Below are 20109 nucleotides of genomic sequence, written 5' to 3' on the forward strand. Positions count from 1 at the left end.
TGGGTTGAAAAATTTTGTCGTAGCTATACCAGATGGACTGCCACTGAAGTATTTCTTTACCAGGGAAAATATGAGCCTATAGTTGATGATAAACGTTTCAAACTTCTAGATGTTGGTAGTGAGGCTGTATTGAAGCTTCTGAGTAGGTTTCCTCCTGGGTTTCAGTTTATATGGATAGATATTTTAATTCTGAACATATTTTAGATTTAATATATTCCTAAAGAGAAGCTACAGGTACTAGCACTTGGAAACAAGTAAGAATACGCAAACACTCCAAGCTAAGAAGTGATACTGATTTGAAAAAACAAGCTAGGGGGGTAATTAATAATAGTATGAGATCAGATGGGCAAGTGTCTGTTGTAAAATGCTTTGATAACAATACCTTTGTTTTAATGTCAAACTGAGAGGGCTCAAAACCTGTCGATAAGTGTGCAAGATAGTGCAAAATACAAGAGAGATTCTTTGTAGTCAACAGGCCTCTTGTAGGTCTACAATGCCAACACGGTTACGTGCCCCCTCCTCGAAAGAAACGCAACGTATCCCATCCTCCAGACCTGCTCCGTAAAAAAACATACTTTACATTTTCCAGAAATCCCAACACCAGTCAAACAGAATAGATGCCGAACGCCAGGATATGCAGATAACTCAGCTAGAATCATGTGCTTTACATGCCAGGTGTTCCTCTGCCTCTAAGAAAAAAGAAACTGCTTCAAACTGTACCATGTAGAATCAGATTTTCTAATGTCAGGTGTTCCTCTGCCTACAAGAAAACTGAAACAGCGTCAACGTTGTGAATAAACTGACACCAGTACATTATCTACCCATTATTTTTTTACATTTTTTATTGCTTAGTAAATGGTATGGCTAATGTTGTGTATTTATTTCCCATGTATTTATAAAAAATCATGGTCATGTTTCTCATAAAACACAAATTGCTTTTGAGAATTTTTGATTATCTTAAGACCCAATGCCGCCCATATGAGACATCGGATTTTACTGATGGCTGCCATAAAAAAATTATTTTTTTTTCCGTGACATAAAACACACATGCTTTTCTTATGACTGTATACATTAAAAGCTATTAAAAAATTAAATCCAGTTCTCCTCCGTACATGGAGTGGAATGGGAAAAGTGAACTACTTTGCGTATAAAGTAAAATTGTCAACTATCTTGATTTTTTCTAAAGTTTTATTGTATTATTTTATTGTATTATATATTATTATTTTTGTTGGTAAATTGTTTCTTTTTGGTGTTAACAAAAACTTGTTGACTAGCCAAAGCATCAAAATAAGACGTGCCATTGCGTCCCGTGTTCCCCTAATTACAAAGTTTCATCCAGTATTATTTGTAAACTCCATTCGCTTAGCTCGGGCATATTTTGACAGATTCATTGTCGGAAACCTACAACACAACAATTCCTACTTTTCAGTATTAATAGCTCAAGTATCCTACTATTGCAGACTTCTTTCTTTGAAAAAGAAGAATTATTCTAAATAGTGGAAGTGTATACTAAACTCATCAAATTTTGGGTAGTATATATTTAAAAAATATATTTTAGTCGTTATAATTTAACATAACCATTTATTATATAGTGCAAAGTTCTATTTTATTTACTATTTAGTTTGTTTACTATTAATATTGGCTGTGAGTACGTGTGCTTGGTTGTATAGTAATTTCCAGCCACTTTTAGTCTGTCAAAAAGTAACTAACTTCGCAAAAAAATAATTACTAAATGCACTAGACAGTTCGGACTGGGAATAGCGAACCGAGTTTATAGATCCTACAATATTAAGTTAGTTGAGATCAGTTTGTTAGCAGCTTTTAAAAATATCAAAATATACAGGGTGTTCTATTAAAAATAAAGCTTACGGACTATGCTAGGCTTGCGTGAATCACTCTGTACATTTAAATATGCGTTTTATGACTTATTTATTAAATTATTTACCTAACGATACATAATAGCCCCCAATATCACTATGGAGTAAAGAACTAAAGGATTATGATCTTCCATCCCTCGTTTGTTCGTTTACACGACACTCTGTCAATCACCAAATACTTCTTAATAAACTGGAAAGATATGATTTTAGAGGCAATGCTCTAAAGTGGTTCAGTTCATACTTGGAAGACAGATGCCAGTTTGTATCAATCAATCAGCGCTACTCTAGTAATATCTTTATTAATTGTGGAGTACCTCAAGGCCCTGTCTTGGGTCCTATCTTTTTCTTGATATTTTTTATCGACCTAACTAACTTCGACATTAATGGCCTGTTTACTATATTTGCAGATGCCACCACAATTTTATGGCAAAACAAGCACTCTAAGGTACTGAACAAGATTATTAGTAGTGATATGCTAAAAATCTTAGAGTGGTGCAAAGCTAATCATTTGATATTTAATTTTTTAAAAACAAAATAATTTCTTTTAAGAATGATCTAAACAACAATACTCTGGGCAATGAAGGCATTTGCTCTGACACTGTAAACAAATTTTTAGGTCTTTGTATTGATAATAAACTTAAATTTGAGCAACATACTGTATGTTTAAGCAAAAAGATATCGGGTAAATAAGAGATACGGTATTGCCTTTTGGGGTAGCTGGTCTCTTCATCATTTCAGTAGAAATTTTATGCTACAAAAGAGAGCGCTCAGATATTTAGGCAAGGTCAAGTTTGGTACACCATGCAGGCCTCTGTTCCATAAACATTGTATCTTGACACTTAATTGCATGTATATCGTTGAATTGAGGTGCTTAATTTTTTAAAAACATAAACGGAATATTTGGACAGATTCTCCTTATAATATAACACTCGTCTTAATTATATTATTCAAGTTCCAATTCCCTCTTCTAGATTAATTAAAAAATCGTTTATTTGCACTAGTAAGTGGACAGTTGCGCTAATTGATATATAAACATTATATTTTTTTTTAATTATGGAAATTTTATAATTAGTATTTTAATGTATCTTCTACCTTGTTTGTACTATACTATGTTGTGTTTTATAAAAGTAAACTAATTTTCAAAACAAATTTCTCTCTCTCTCTCTCTCTCTCTCTCTCTCTAATAAGCGAGTTTTTCGATTTGTTGCGGCTCGGGGTTTAAAGTTCGCAGATTTACTTTGCTATTTCCATTTCAGGATCTTTGTTCAGAACCTTAATAACTAATTAATATTTATTTTAAAGAGTATAGAAAAGGCCATTTTCTTTGTAGTGTTTTGGAAAAAAAATCTTGAATTCCCTAGGTTTTCGAAGCTAATAAAAATCGATTTTCGGTTTTAATATTGTATTATTCACTTTCTTCCTTTTATTACTATCACTTGACACGAGAGAAATTTATATACTTTTACTATTTGTTTAAAATTTTTTTCAAATTCCCGCACTCATGGTTCTTCGACGTCTAAAGGCTACCGTTAGCTTTGTATTGGAGTTAAGTTAAGTTTCAATTTCCTAAAATTTAGGTCCTATGCAAATTTACTAATCGATAATTGTTTGAATATAAAATATCATTTTTATGCGTTTTTTGGCGTTTTCGCCCTACTGTGCGGTGTTTCTTCATCATCCGCCCAAACGAAACATCGGTGACTGACACGGATTAAAACTACAAACAGGAGGAGACAAATAAAGATAATATTATGAGTAATATTAATACAAATTATCAAAAGGGTATATTTTGATATCAGGTTTAAAAAAATATACAAATACAGTCTTCTACTTTAGATGTCTTTCAAATCATTCAAAGAGCTGTTAATTTTATTGCAAGAGAGACTTCGATGCTTTGTGAAAAACTATTACGCCAAAAGAAAATATTTTGGTGCGGTTATTTGGTAATCAATCTTTTTTGACTTAATAAAAATTTTTTGTATTTTTATTCAAGAAATCATATTTTAACTCTTATTTAATACCACACTGTAAAAAACAAATCCTAAATAACATGTTAACATAAAACTTCAGGAGACGAGATTTACTCTGGGCACCAGATAGTTCGAGGACCATCGTCGTTATATTTGTGTTCAGCGATCTCAAGAATCCCCAAGTAATGACTGTCCACTAATTAAGAATGAAATTATCACAAAACTTCAGGACACGAGATCAACCCTGGGCACCAGGACCTTCCCAGAGTCGAATGCAAAAAGTTGTATAGCGTTTCGTCTTGCTGCGGAAAATTGATAGGCTTAGTTCTTCGTTACCTTGCCTAATAATATTTGAGATCAATTTGCAAACTATTTCATGAACGAAGTACAAGTGTCTTGGCAATTAGATACGGTTAGATATTGATTTCTTTAAAAAAGTTTATGATTTAATAAATTACATACATACTTATAGTAGTTTTTCCTTTACTCTATTTCTCCATAAAATCTTTTTTGAAGTTTGATATTACCTTTTTCAATGCATTTCTTTAAGCAATTCTATGGCTATATTGTTCTACTTTATGGTCCCAAAAAAACTGCTTTCTCTTCAACAGCAGGTGAAATAAGACGCCAGAAGTGGCTCGAACGCTTCGATTCAAAACAATACTCATCTAAAAAACTGTTCGGAAGGTTGATAACTATGTAGTTTGTTGACAAGCTGTTTTGTTCTTATGTTCATGGATATTTTGTATGTATGGGAGAGCAAACTAATAGGTGCTTAGTTCTTTAGATTTGCTGTCACTTTTTTTGTGAATTATGGTTATTATTTCAATATATCATTAAAAAGGGGTTATGCATCTTTTTAGACAAGCATTAGACATTTTTTTAACATTTATAAATGTTCCCTTATTTTTTAAATTGTTTAAAAACTATCTCATCTCCTATAGGTGATTTATTGTTTTTCGTCTCCGAGAGAGCCCTTTTTATTTCCCCTGTTGCGATATCTGGGATCTCTTCTGACCCTACATTTTTAACTTTTGGTATTTGGCTCTGATCTATCTCTGGAAGTTCTTGTTTATATTTATAATGTACTAGTTTTGGTAATAGGTTTTTATAAGATTCGATTAATGGACATCAAATACTTCCTTTGAACTTTCTTATCTTCCTTTAGCATTAAAAAGTTAATTTTAAATCACTTAATTTTAATTTATTTATTTAAACAGAGGTAATAATATTTGTGGAATAATACGGTGGAAGTAATAACCCAAACGTAATGTATCTAACTTATGATAAAGGATATAAAGTAATTCGTTGAAAAGTTAAAGGCTTTATTATATAAAAGTACAAGCTTATATAAATTAAGTACAATATATATATTACCTATATTTTTTATCTATTATAAAACGGACGAATTAAACATTAAGGCAAAGTGCATATAGACTTTGGTTAACTACAATAAATCTAAGTTGTACATGAGTTGCTATTAAAAATTACCAGTAGTATTTTCATTAACTTGGTATATGGTAATAATATAAGGCAATGTGTGTAATAAGTACAAATTCCATACTTAATATTAAAAAATACCGTTAACTAAAAATTAAAAAAGTTTATGTAATTAATAATAATAAATTGGTGGTGAACCACGACAGCTTCCGACATCGATAATGGCTAGTGCCACCTTATTGAGAGATCCGCCAAACTTTCTCCACAAAGAAAACTAGCATTCGAATTATGGCTTATACTATCTTAATGATATCAACAATATCTTAAAATGGGAATATTTAACCAGTGGTTAAGATGAAGACGAAAAAGAAAGGAATGCATGAAATGAGTGATAAAAGAGAGATCATCAAATCTTTGGACGAAATGAAGAAAGATTCAAATTTCAGATGGTACACTTACCGACATAATTAACTGCCCATTAACGTTATTCATTAAGTGAGTATTTAAAAAATAAATAAAAAAATTAAAACACTAACACTATTGTGTTTTGCTTCTTGGGTTTATCAAGCTTTTTTCTTTGATAAGTTTATATTCCTCGATCGCTTTTTTCTCTAGAAGAAGTCTGTAATACACCGCCTGTTTTGCTCATACCAGTCTTGCTCTTGATTTTAGTTTCTTTTGTGTTTATTTCTGGATGTTTAATGCTGTTCTATTAGTAGTAATGACTACGTTTTAAACCTTAAAATGACCAAAAATATAATAATTAGATCCGACTGGCGCAGTTTGGTTTATGGCTTTTGCCGGTGATGGATATAGCCAACGTCAGATCACTGTAACTCGGTATTTCTTGTCCTATATAGTTAAATGTTACTTATTTAAAATTTTAGTTTATGTCAACGACTCGTAAGAAGATTAACTCAAAGATATCTTAGAGCGTTTATAATGCTCGAGCCTTATACTTCTCATACAGCGTCGTAAATTTATACTTCTATTTATGCGAGATTACATTACTTGGACAACTGAATATGAAAAGAAAGTAGTGTTTTTAGTACGTTTAGAGAACTACTTTAGAGACAGATTTACTTCATGCTCGAAACATGGGGTACCAAGAAGATTCAGTAGTCATTTTTCAAGATCCTGTGGTAACATTCGCAAGAAGAAAATTTTACCTTACTGCGCGATTATATACGTAGTCATTTCACTATAAATGCACATGTACCATACCGCATGACAGGTTTGAGCTAGAGTAAGAGTACCAACTACGATAAGAGAACTTATGACAGTTGTCTAATATCATGTCATTAGAGCTCGAGGAGTTCTAAGGATTACTATTAAAATGTTTAGAGTACTTTCAAATACAGGTATAAAAAAACATGGAGGTATAAAAATAAATATGGAGGTTTCAAAGAACTTACGAAAGAAACGACAGAAAACCCATTCTCCCACTACAAGGGGAAACCGAAATAATCCACTCATTTCCATAGAAAAAGCCAAAACAATGAGGACTCTTGAGAGGTTTTATACACTAAATTTTCACCAAGACCAAGACATAGACTTAATTAAAGGAGTCGAAGAAACAGGACTAAAACCTCACGCAAAATAAGAGGAAATAATAAATCTTACATTATCCATAAAAACAAGTGAACTGATCGAAAAAGGTTCTCCAAGAAAAGCACCTGGTCTAGACTAAATCTAAAGTATCTTCCTTCGAAAGCAATTGAATATTTTATAAACATACCAAACTCAATACTAAGATACAGATGGAGGAAAAAAGCCCATGTAATCATAATACCAAAGCCAAAAAAGAACCATATATTTCCATAAAATTATAAGCCAATTAGCTTACTTCCAGCAGTCAGGAATATACTAGCGCAAGTCATCCAAAACAGACTCCAATCAGAGACAGACAGGCTAGGATTTTCCCAGAAGCGTAGGTTATATTGGATTCAGAGCTCAACATTTCAGCGAACTACAAGTACTCAGACTTACAGAGTACATAGCAGCTGGATTCAACGACAAGCAATATACAGGAGCAGCCTTTCTAAATGTAATCAAAGGCTTTATAAAGTTTCACATGAAGGATTGCCATATAACATAATAAAAACTTATGGATACAGAAGGGTTATGATTAAACTCATATCTTCGTACAAAAGCGACCGGAGGTTCAGAGTGCAGATAGTACAGTTATATCTGAAGTCGTAACTCCGGCAGCTGGACCACCATAGGGTCCTTTCACCCCTTCTGTATAGCATATATACAGCAGTCGTTCCAAGAACACCCGGAACACTACTCAGCCTTTTTACAGAAGAAACTATAATCATGGCAAAACACAACACCTCGATATAGCTATAAGAAATCTACAGGCGGCACTGGATACCATAGAAGAATGGAGTATCCAATGGAAAATAGCAGTAAATCCAGAGAAGACCCAAGCGGTTATCTTAAAGAGAAGAAGTAACCCAGAAAAACGGTGCAAGACCGACCCATCGAATGGCAAAATGAAGCTAAATATCTAGGAGCCATAATAAACCAAGGTCTAATATTCACAACACATGTTAAAGCGACAATCCAGAAAATAGCAATGGCCAGAGCTAAAATAAGAGGACTCGCAGGAAGAAGAAGCAAATATCCTATGAAAACAAGATTAAGACTGATACAAGAGCATCATACTACCAATAATTACATATGAATCTCTCGAATGGGGTCACATGAATCGTAAAAACAAAAAGAAGATACAAGAACACACAAAAAATGTCTTAGAGAAGCTTCAAAGATGCCCATATAGGTAGCTGAACGTTTTCTGCTCAGAGAACTTAAACAAATAAGGGTACTGAATACGATGGAAGAAAAAGCCAGAACAAAATTAGCTGAGCTAGAAGGCTACCTAAAAGAGATCCTGTGGGAGATATTAAGGTGTAATATGTATTCCACAATATTCCACAATATTTAACATCTCACCTGACAAGACGATGTACGGTGGACGCCTACGCAGAAATGCATGGCACCTTAAGAAGAAGAAGATGTACCATAGATGAAAGTACAAAAGACCCAAACAGCAAATATTAACAAACATTAAATTAAGTCTAGATAGTTATAGCTCTATTAAAAGAAGAATCCGCGCTCACCTTTGACATCGCAGAGTATTACGTAATGTTAATTTTATATGTTTTAGACAGTCTCCAAAAAAAGAGCTACAAAAAACATAAAAAACGGCTTTGGCAACCAAAAAATTTATAAAACACCAACAAAATGCGCAAGTCATAAAAAATACTAACAAATATGCGATGATAAGTTCGATGATAAGATACTAGAGGCAGTGGGACTATAACGTCTCACGCTCTCCCGCATAGTTTGGAGAAGTATTCTGCTGATTTGAAGTCTCTATAGCGCATCAGCCTGCTATCGGGGTGAAGTGGTTCCTGATTACACGAACTAATCCTCCTCGCCCCAATGAATTGTATCACCCGAATATCATTCTTGTTTGCAAGTGTGCAAGTCTCCCAGGCTAGGTTCAATATTAATGCTTGCTTCATATGTTATACATTACACTGTACATGTAAAAAATAACCAATAATATTACAAAGAACGAAATAATAGAATGACTCAGATGATAAAATACAGCTTTAAAACGTGTATGTTAAATACTTAAATTATCTTTATAAAATTATATGTTTATAGATCATAAACCCCATTATAAGAGGTATGCAATTCTTTCTCCCTTCTACACTATTTTAAGACCAACTGAGTTAGTGTAAGTGTCTATGAAATCTTGTTGCTCCAAAAATGTTGATGTTAGTCTAAATTGTGGGACGAATGAGAACCTGCTAAATGTTTTAAACACTTTTTGTTGAAAATAAGCAACGGTAGACTTTGTGGTAGGCGAACTAATCTCGAAGGTTATCCAAGTTAAGGGTTTAGAGCCCGCGAGAATAAGCGACTTGTTAGAAAGTGAGCTGTTTTATTTAGTTACCTACTGTTAAACGTTGTGGAACGGTCGTGCGTATACGGCATTTCTCAATACTACTGGTGTTTTTTATAAATATAAAATACGGCTATTTTATATATCAAAATATTAATATAGTTTGTTGCGATTTTCTTACGTTAATGAGTAAAATATAGTTAAGTACATGTCTACTTAACAACTATGCTATAAAATAAATGAAGAAAGTGAGTATAACTTTACGCACAATTTTCCTTATGCTAGTAAAATATTATATAAAAATATGTAAAGTAAATTTTCAGAAAACTTATATTTATATTAACAACAGTATCTTTTACTTAATATATTCCAATCTACGTCTTTCCAATATTTAGTAATTTAAAATAGAGAATAAATTTAAAATGTAATAGTTTAACTTTCATAAGGTTCATATGGACAAACAAGGTTTACGTTTTTTTTATAATACCTATAATATATGATCTTTCTCAATGTATTTTATAGCGAAAACCGTTTAGCGTTTTCCTGAAAAAAGAAACATTGATTTAGTTACCATACAAACTTTTGGTTTCTTTGCAACCCCGTTACAATATTAATGGAAAATTTTTATAAAAATTATGAAAAATACGAGCACAAATATAGTTGCATGACCATAAATTCGTAAGGCTACGCATGAGGCTATTCTTATACCCCTCCTAAACGAACCGTTTATGACTGAAATTTAAAAAACTATATTTACGACAATAAACCAACGATTGGGTATATTCCAATAAATAAATATGAAAAATCTTATCACTTAAAATATTACGGTGTTTAGGATATTTGAATTAAACCGATGTTAGGGCGCCATCTTTAAAGAACACTAGCTTTCAGTTACCTACGTCAAATCGACATAAAATAAGATCCAGATTTTTTAGTTTTTTTCTGTGAATAGCCTTTTTGGACACCCTGTATAACCTTCTCTGATGTATAAATAAATCTTTATTTAAAAAGTCAAATGTTTTTAAAAATACCAAAATAATTAAATCTATTACTTATATTGGAATTAAATCCTGTCATTTAAGTAATTGAATTGCTATTAGTTTGTTATTTTTCAACTCTTAAACATACATTTATTATTACATAATTAAATATCTGGTAATTTTTTTAAATTATCAATATTTTCACAAAAATAAAAACAAACTCTATGAAAATGAGTTAAAAAAAATTGTGATGTAATTCATACAGAAATCTTTAAATACAAATTTAAATGAAGTATTCATTTATACAATAATACACTTTTTCTATCAAATGAGGAGTAAATTTTAATTCAGAAAAAGACTATTGGACCTCAATCCATTAGTGTGCTCGGTATAACTCAAATTAAAGGAAGATAAGCTAGAAAACGCTACACAAGAACAAAAAATATAACAAAAATGGAGTTATATTGAAGAAGTAGTGCTCATTGCAAAAAAATAACATCTGAGAAAGAGAACAAAAGTAAACAATAAAAAATGGATGACTGATGACATTCTACGGATGATGGATCAGAGGAGATTGATTAAAAATAAGGTCGCAGGGAAATAACAGCAAAGTAACAAAATAATCAAAAAAGAATTGAGAAGAGCCAAGGAAATATGGATGTAAAAAAATTAAGTAATTGAGAAGTTATAAATGAAACACGACCATATAAACGTTGACGGAACTATTTGAGAAGCCACTGTACATTACAAGAGGAGATCTAGAACTCTTTTCATGTAATGAAAGTTGAAGAGTTCAGTTGAAGAGTAATGACCATCTTGAAAGTGTAGATCGAAGAATTTTTCTGGGTATACTGAAGCAGTCCTTCAGAAATGAATTGAATGACCGGCCCATCAATACTAGAGAGCGAGGTGAAAGAACCTTTTAAATAGTCTAAAAATGGTAAAGCTATAAGTGCGGAGAAAATAACCCGCCGAACTTATGAAGATGAGAGTGAAGTAAGCACAAAGAAGGCAAGTGTCATCTACAATTCAGGTAATATTTCAGAGAAATAGCTGTTGTCAATATTTGCAGCACTGCCAAAGAAACTGGCTGCGAAAATGTGCAAGGAATTCCGGACTGTTAGCCTTATAAAAGTGTCTTAAGCTTTTCTTAAAATCAAACATGCCAGGATGTATAAGAAATGCGAAGATTTCGGGAGAAATGCAATTTGCAGGGATTCAGCTACGTGGTAGCTGCGCTTAACTTACAGTGGACCACGCTAAAGAAATTAGGCTTAGGCTCGAAATTGCACGGTCCAAACTGAACGTTTAACATAAAAAAATATTATATGTGACTTAGTGTGTAATAAACACTTAAGGTGCGATCTGACAGATGGAGCGTCGTTCTGTACCGGCGAAGAGAAATAGAAAATACATAATTGAAAAAGACAAAATATAAAACGTTAATCAACCTAATATGGAATATTATTTTTACTCTCAATATTTGTGGTTTACGATCTCTGAGATAGGGCAAAACTGCCTATTTGTGGCCAGCGCATCCAATACCGTTGTTTGTCAATAAATTAATACGGTTCAAAGGAATTTGGTAGCACGTACTTACCCCATCAAACCTTCCGACGTGATTAGGTACAGGTATGGTCAGCGTCGTGGTAATCTTACTATGGAATAGCCCAACGAAGTTGGGTTAGAATTTTTATCATTTTATAAATTACCTAACTTACTCAAGCTTTTACCGGCACCACTGGTAGACCCTGATCTGGAGAGACACGCTTCATTTGGGTAGTTTTAAAAAATATTTCAGACTAAGATGAGGTGCCAACCGTGTTTTTTGTTCTTTTCATTGTATATATTTTTTGTTCCTCTTTGCCGACGTGAAAAAGCGACCGCCTTTCCGCGAGCTGTGAGATGCCGACTTTACTTTTGGCACTTGTTGCATAAGTAACTACTTTTTTTTTTTTAATTGTCCATATTCCTCCACATTTATTTGTCAAAAAACAGTGACAAAATACAAACTTCTCTTCATTTTAAAATTAAACTACTAAATACTGTTAAAAAGATTTTACAAGAGCGGTTCGATTCCTAGTTGTTAAGTACAAAATCTTTTAGATAAAATAATATGTTTTAATAATCTAACATAATGTGTCTAATGTGTCTTTCAAAATATGGATATTTGTTATTATTAATTATTTTGTTATTTAACAAATTTATAATGCCCATAAAAAACATTAAGTATAGAAGTATTGTTTACAGTATAACATAACTTTTGAGCTCCAATTTTGTAAAATAAACAAAAATCCATATTAGACAATATTTTAGTTTATTAGTAATACAGAATGATTCAAACTAACACCAAATTTTAAAACAAAACAAAGCTAACTTAATTTACTTATCTATAATATGAAACAGAAAACTTCCACAACGTTTCTAACAAATTGTTCCATAGTGATCAGTACAACAAAATTTGCAAAAAAAAATTATACAAAATACCCCAAAAGATTGGATTTCCTAAAAGTCTTGATATTGTTCTGATGCTATTTTCTTGTCACATCTTAATGCAATTTACTATTTTTATTGGGAATATGCCACAATTTTACTAAGTTTATGAAGTTTCGATTTCAACTTCTGAAATCGTTCTGAAAATGCAAAACGTTAATAAGTTTATTAATTAATAAATTTATTAATGTTTTGTATATTGAGAACGATTTTAGAAAAGGAAAACCAACCGACAAGTAAATTTATTTTAAAGTAAAATTGTGGCTTATTCTCAAAAAAAGTAAATTGCATCAAAGTCTTGAATGAGAGATATTATTTTTTATCGTTTTAAGAAAAAGTGGCAGATATCAGCGATTACGTATATTGGTATAATCAACAGACAACCAAAAGTGTTAACAGAAGATATTATATGATTATGATGAAAATTAAACATTAAGTACTAATACGAAAATTGAAATGTCTAAATTTTTCAATCCCAATTTCAATTGAGAAATTATTAAACATTCTATGCCTTAGTAATATGTAGTAGTAGACAGTAGTCTGAAAATATGTAATATCTACGAAGTAGAAAGCTCTAGTAAAAAAGACCCAATATATTTTTGCATATTTGCATTTTTGCATATTTTTAATTCTTGCAATCTTTAATTTAAATTCTTATAGAAATTTATAGGTTATTGCTATTCTAATCAATTTTACCGAATAAATTTTGCAGAGCACCGCAGCATATTACCTGTAAGAAATCATGTTATAAGTCATAATAAGCTTTGCCATTGGATATCCAAAAAATAGATAGAAAGTGTATATATTTAAAAAATATAAACTGTAAATATAAATATAAAGTATAAATATAAATGTAATATGCAACTATAAAAATTAATCATACAGAAAATTGCCGTGGAATACACTACCCGCTAAATTAACTGACCACTTGAAATTACAAAGTTCTCTCCTTTTAATTTTGTCGAATTGCCCTGTATACTAAGTAAATAAATGTATCAAAATATAAATTTCTTTTATCCATTAATTTTTTAAAAGTTTGTTACTTTTTGTAGTTAAAAAGAAAATTTTTGCCAAATAAATATAATTTTGATAAATACGTAGGCGGTCCGATAACTACTTAGCCTCACCGTCCGATGGCGCCACTATCCTAAGAGGAATCTACTATCGTGTAATACGTTCTAATCGACAGGTAATGTGATAATTTCAACCGAATCGGATTTTTGAAAAATGAAAAACGGGCAATATCGGTGGGTGAATCGATTCTTGTGTTTGGAAGGGAAATCACACAGTGAAACCAAAGAGCGCTCGGATGCTGTGTACGGTGAGTATTCTTCTTAGAAGGCAACAGTCAAAAATTGGATTAACGAGTTTTGACGTCGGTTTTTGATGAGCCATGCCTTGGTGTCCCGAAAATGGCTACCACGGAGGATAACGTGACAAAATCTATAATTTCGTATTGGCAGACTGTCGAGTGATGGTGGCACAGTTTTTGAGTATATTTAAGCGTAATCCAAAGGATTTTCTACGTCGTTTCCTAACCGTTGATGAAACATAGATCCACTGGTATATACCAGAGATAAAAAAATACAGGGCCCTACTACGCCGAATTATTGGGCCGATTCGACGAAGAATTGAAGAAAAAACGACCCGATTTGGCGAAGAAAAAATTATTCTTTTACCATGCAACGCATTGGCTTACACCTCCATTTTTGATGTGGCTAAATTGGTCGAATTGGGCAGCGCACTGTTGCCCCATCCATCGTATTCTCCAGATTTGACCTCGTGTGACTTTTTTTATTTCCAAACTTGAAAAGAGCACTCGTTGGGCAGAAACTTAAGTAGAATGAGGCCATCGTCGTCACGAAAGCCTAATGCGCAGACCTCGAGAAAACGTATTTTTCAGACGGGTTAAAGAAGTTGGAGCATCGCTGGATCAAGTGTATCGAGCTAAAAGGAGACTATGTTGAGAAATAAATCTCTACTTTTCCAAAATTTCCGTTTTTCTTTTGTACGATAAGTACTTATCGGACCTCCCTAGTATACTTAAATATCATTTTGATAAATCGAATATTTACTTATAAAATGATGTCTTTCAAATTGATTGTATTCCTTTTTCGTGTATTGTTGGCTGCTTTAAAAAAAATGTTTTTAATAACAAAGAATAATTTACAATGATGCCATACCATTCGGTTTATCCAAAAAATGCTTGGCGTTCCGCAAAGTAAAATATCCGATATTTTCCAAATATTTAGAGAAACTGATTTTTACTGAAGAATGCCTGGATAAGGAAGACCAAAGGCAACAAACGCCCTATAAGATCGGTATCTTAGACTTTAAGGGCTTCGACTGTCGACAGTTACTACTACACCTTTGAGTAGGAAACTGGCAAATGTTCATGGTACCATAGTTTCATAGGTTCAAGGCCTGGAGAACGTTATGCCCATTGTTGCTTCTCCCCCAGAGTACATTTCAGTGGTGAAGGCATAATGGTATGGGATGGTATTTCTTTGGAAGCATATATATATGCTTGTTATGTTAAACGAAGGTGACTTAATGCTGATAGGTACATTAGCAAATGTCTGGAAGAAAATGTGATATCTTTTGTAGATAAAAATATTGTACTCCAGAACAAGTTTCGGCCATACATAGCCAGGGTAACAATGCAATACTTTACAGACGTTGGTATTTGTGTACTAGCCTGGTCTCCTAGAAATCCAGATCTTTAACATTAAAACACCTTTTAATGTTACTAAAATATACTTAGTATTCGGTTAATTTTGCAGGGCAGTCTAATTGCCTTGTTTCTTTAAAGTTAACATTTTGTTTTCGTGCCCTTTAAATTACAGTTTTATATTATATTGGTTCTTTTTATATTACATTATAATTTTTTGTGTTCTGTTCAAAAAATGTCGTATGTTATTATGTATTTAAAAATATCTGTTATTCATTTATGGTCCTAGTTGATTTACTAGAAGCATGATAAATTCTCGGCCTCGCTAAGAGACATTAGCACTACCCGCTTAAATTTTTTCATTACGTTGGTAGGTATATCAGTAGATATCATAACTAAATTGAATAAACGTTGCCTATGCTGTCTATCTATCGTGCATCGATTAAACTTTTCATAAATGTGTATGGTAACTCTTCACCTTAAATTTACGTCATGAAGAAATGGGCGGCGAAGTTCAAATCATGGCCGCGAAAGTGTTCAAGATGCTCTTCCACCAGGATAATGTATCCACCAACAAGAGTATCTTGGGTATGAATGAATTGGTGGACCTACAATACAAATTTCTGGACTATTCACCCTATTCCTCAGATTTGACACCTTCGGATTTCCATATATTTGAAGCTGATCCTTGCTGTCATTATAAATGACAACATCAGCGTTTTTCGTCGAATTAAAAAAACAATTGCTGTTTTAAAGTATTTTTCATGTCTTCTTATATCAAGAACTTTTTGGAAATTATACTTTTCAGTATGTTTGTAGGATGTGGTGAAAGAACGGTTGAAGTTATCAGCGCGTTTCACTTACTATAGGCAGTACTACAGAATAGTACGACTAAGGAGAATATGAAATAGTAACTCTCAGTTTTTTGTTGTTGTTTATATATACAGGGTGTAACAAAAAGGTAGGTCCTAATTAAATCATGTATTTTGGGACCAAAAATAGTCTGATTGAACCGAACTTAATTTAGTACAAATGTGCACATAAAAAAAGTTACAGCCCTTTAAAGTAACAAAATAAAAATCGATTTTTTCCAATATATCGAAAACTGTTTTTAAAGAGATTTTTGATTGAAACTGGACATGTGGCTTTGTTATGGTAAAAAATAACAGTGAAATTTGTACACCCCATGAAAATTTTATAGGGTTGTTCCCTTAAACCCCCCCAAACGTTTGTATACGTTCCAAATAAATTACTATTGTGGAAGCATTAGTTAAACACAATTTTTTTTTAAACTTTTTTGCCTCCTATTACTTTTTTGATAAGCCAGTTTTTATCGAGATGGGGCTACTTTTTTATTATGTTTTAAAAATTCTCTAGTCGGCTGTATAACACGTGTTGCTATGGTTACTATATATTAAATAGTAGTATCAACAATACATATTGTCAGTAACAAATATTACAATTATTGTGCATTAAAGATTATTAAGAAAAACTAACTTTTCTATTACAATGATGTACACGTTTTTAGAAATGGTTTAATTCTGGGTAAGTTTGAGCAGGCTAAATTAGGGTTTTAGATATTTAGTGATAATTTGGTAATTACAGGTAAATGTCAAGGGAGAAGTGCAGCAGCTGATAATAACCTAATAGGGCCAGTATTTTTTCCAAACAATTTAAAAGGTGAAAATTATTTACACTTTTCACAAAACGTGTTACCCGAGTACTTGGACCAGGTCAATCTCGCAGTCAGAAAAGATATGTGGTTTTTACAGGGTATCACTCCAGCGCATTATTAATGAAATAAGAGAATATCTTTTCGATTAGTATCCTGAACATTGGATTGGAAGGGGCCATAATGCGCCTATTTCTTGGCACCCAAAATGACTTTTGCTTCTGGGTTTTATGAAAGTGTACGTATATTCCGTACCAATTATAAACAAACAACTAATGAATAGAATTATGGAAGCTGCAAATCAATTTCACCAGAAGCCCATGATTTTCCAAAATATTCGATTTTCCATTTTAAAACGATATCGAATGTGTGTTCAAGAAAATGGAAGTCATTTTGAACATTTGTAAAATCCACCACATATTTATAAATGGTTAAGTAAGATCATAGAGAGACCTGGTAATAATATGAAAATTTATTTAAATTTTATATTTTGTTAGGTACTCAGAAATTTTGAAACATATTAAAAAAGAAGACGCATCTCGATAAAAACTGGCTTATCAAAAAAGTACTAAAAAGCAAAAAAGTTTTAAAAACATTGTCTTTAACTAATGGTACCACAATAATAATTTAATTGGAACGTATACAAACATTTGGGGGGGGGTGTTTAAGGGAACAGAACCCCCATAAAATTTTTATAGGGTGTAAAAGTTTCACTTTTATTTTTTTTTATAATATTTCTGCCATAAGAAAGCCACATGTCCATGATATACTATAAATAAGTTAGTTGTTAGTTGTTTTGTTGTTTGGATTTTAACTTTTTGTTTGAAATTTATATTCGGTAGTTGCTGTATCATTAATAAGTCATTATTTTTTTTAATAAAAAAGTTTCAAAATAATTAAATTGAATCATCCTGTTAGTTTAAAAAATCTTCTCTTAATAACATTCCTTTTTAAGCTTTAAATAAAGTTTAAAACAAAATAAGTTTTTAATTACTGAAATACGTAAATATATCGGTTTTGTTCCATTAACTTTATACATTATACCAATACATTAAAATTGTAATTGTATTGTTTATTTGTAGCAATTTTGATAGGTAAAGTACAAGGAAAACACAGAAATAACACATAAAAGTGTACTAAACACACTAAAGTTACGTTTTTAAAATTCCATGAAAACGTAGAACAAAGAAACTTTTGAAGGAATAATTAATAAAATAAAAAACCGATGTATGAAGAAGCCCCTGTTTATAAACTCACCCGTAGTTGTTTGGTGTGGATATCGTCGTAAGACTTATTAAGTATGTAGATAATTAGGTAGCTTCAACTTCTGAAGGTAAAATATAAACTACAAATCAGCAAATTTAAGTTCGTTTTGAGTGGAATCGTAATCTACTATTATGTTATACATTCAGCTACAATATATTAAGTTACAATATATACTCCAGACAAGTTTTATAACAGATAATAGATAGCAATAAAGAGATAAAAAAAACAAAAATTTAAGCAGAAAATAGGCAACCAGAAAACCATACCAAATATAGGAAATATAGAAACAAATAATGTGGAGACCACAATGTTATACATAATTTTTTATGAAAATTCCAGATATAATCCAGGGTACCGAACATGGAATTATGTGATTTTAGATGGTAGACTGGACAAAATTAAGCACTATAAATTCCACTATAAATTGGTTTTACCACAAAATAGTAACATTTTGGTGGTTTTCTTTATCATTTTCGAAATTAATAGCATATCTATATAATTTCTTTCATATATGTAGCTGGTTAAAAATGACAATGAAGATTACTAAATATTCAAAAAAGACTATAACTTATCGTTCAAATTACTTTCATTTGCTATCAAAATTGCTACGATTATTGTTACATTGTAATAGTCATGTGGTATAAAATAAACGAGTAACAAAAAATAAGAAATAAATCTGATCCTTACAGACAAAACCTTAACTTAATATTCTTCAGTCTTTCATTTACTTCTTGGGAGATTCTTTTCCCTCATCGGCTTGGGTGTATACAATTTCTGCATATTCTGTTTTTTCGTCGTCGTTTTTGACCACTGGTACCATATCGGCTCGTACCAGATCCAGTTCAGCATAAACTAAGGCTCGTTCATCTCCATCTGGAAAAGGTGATTTCTTCGGCTCCGACAATTCATTCTCTAGTGTTCTAGCTTCTAGGTCAGGCTCTGAAGCGACATGGTCCTTGTTCTTTTTGAATAATAATGACAATTTGAGTGGTTTTCTAGCATCTTTGGGCCGAACATCTGCACTTTCTGTGTCACTGCTAAAAACATAAACATTTTAGGAAAGTCCTATATTAAGAAACTGGTTGTACAATATAGACATAAAAGCATACATAATTCTTAAATTCTATGTTTTAAACAGAATTTTAAATATACTTGTGGACAAAAATATGGAATATTTCGAATATATGATGGTTCTAAAAAGATAACTTAAGTTAACACGTTTTGAGTGTTGAAGTAAATTTTTGGAATGAAAACAAAAAATAGCTTGAAACTAAGTATTACTTATGACGTCATATTTTAACGTTTTGTCTAAAAAGAAAAAATAAACTTAATAGCGAGTATTCCCCCCAAGCGTTCACTATTGTTTGTAACTGTATTGGAATGATCTAAATTAAATCTTTAATATATACTTAAGCAATTGCATTCCGTTATTTTTGTCAAATTCAATATGCCCAACAAATGGCAAAACATGATCTAAAATTTTTTTAATGTACATGTCAGGTGTCATTTGCCCAATTACTCCTACAAGATCGATATATCCTTCGCAAAAAATACCGCCTCATAGCATTACGCCGCTATTAGCAAAACTAACGCTCTGCATCCGACTTATGTGTTCTAAGAGGCTCTTTGAAATAACTCCAGTAGTAGAGGCAACAATAGGTATAAAAGTCATATTATTATACAAATTTAGCCATACGGCTCACACTCCCTCTAAGGGGAAAATTGACTCATCCCAGATACCCACAGTATCAAAAGGATTGAGCTCGGGACTCTTTCCGTGTTATTGAGCCCTAGTTGACTTGGTATGCTGGAGTATCTCCC

The 20109-nt window shown here is 32.0% G+C and overlaps 1 protein-coding gene across 1 annotated transcript in view; it reads right to left on the bottom strand.

Moving 5' to 3' along the window:
• Nucleotides 1-5155: 5155 nt before the first annotated feature.
• Fas3 (fasciclin 3) overlaps nucleotides 5156-20109 on the bottom strand; it is a 127041-nt gene continuing 112087 nt past the window's right edge. Inside the window, exon 10 of the mRNA XM_072521658.1 lies at nucleotides 5156-19325. Within this exon, the coding sequence (XP_072377759.1) occupies nucleotides 19013-19325 (313 nt within the window). The 3' untranslated portion in view covers nucleotides 5156-19012. The remainder of the gene's footprint in view (nucleotides 19326-20109) is intronic.

This window comes from Diabrotica undecimpunctata, chromosome 2, assembly GCF_040954645.1.
Source record: "Diabrotica undecimpunctata isolate CICGRU chromosome 2, icDiaUnde3, whole genome shotgun sequence".
Classification (NCBI taxonomy): Eukaryota; Metazoa; Arthropoda; class Insecta; order Coleoptera; family Chrysomelidae; genus Diabrotica; species Diabrotica undecimpunctata.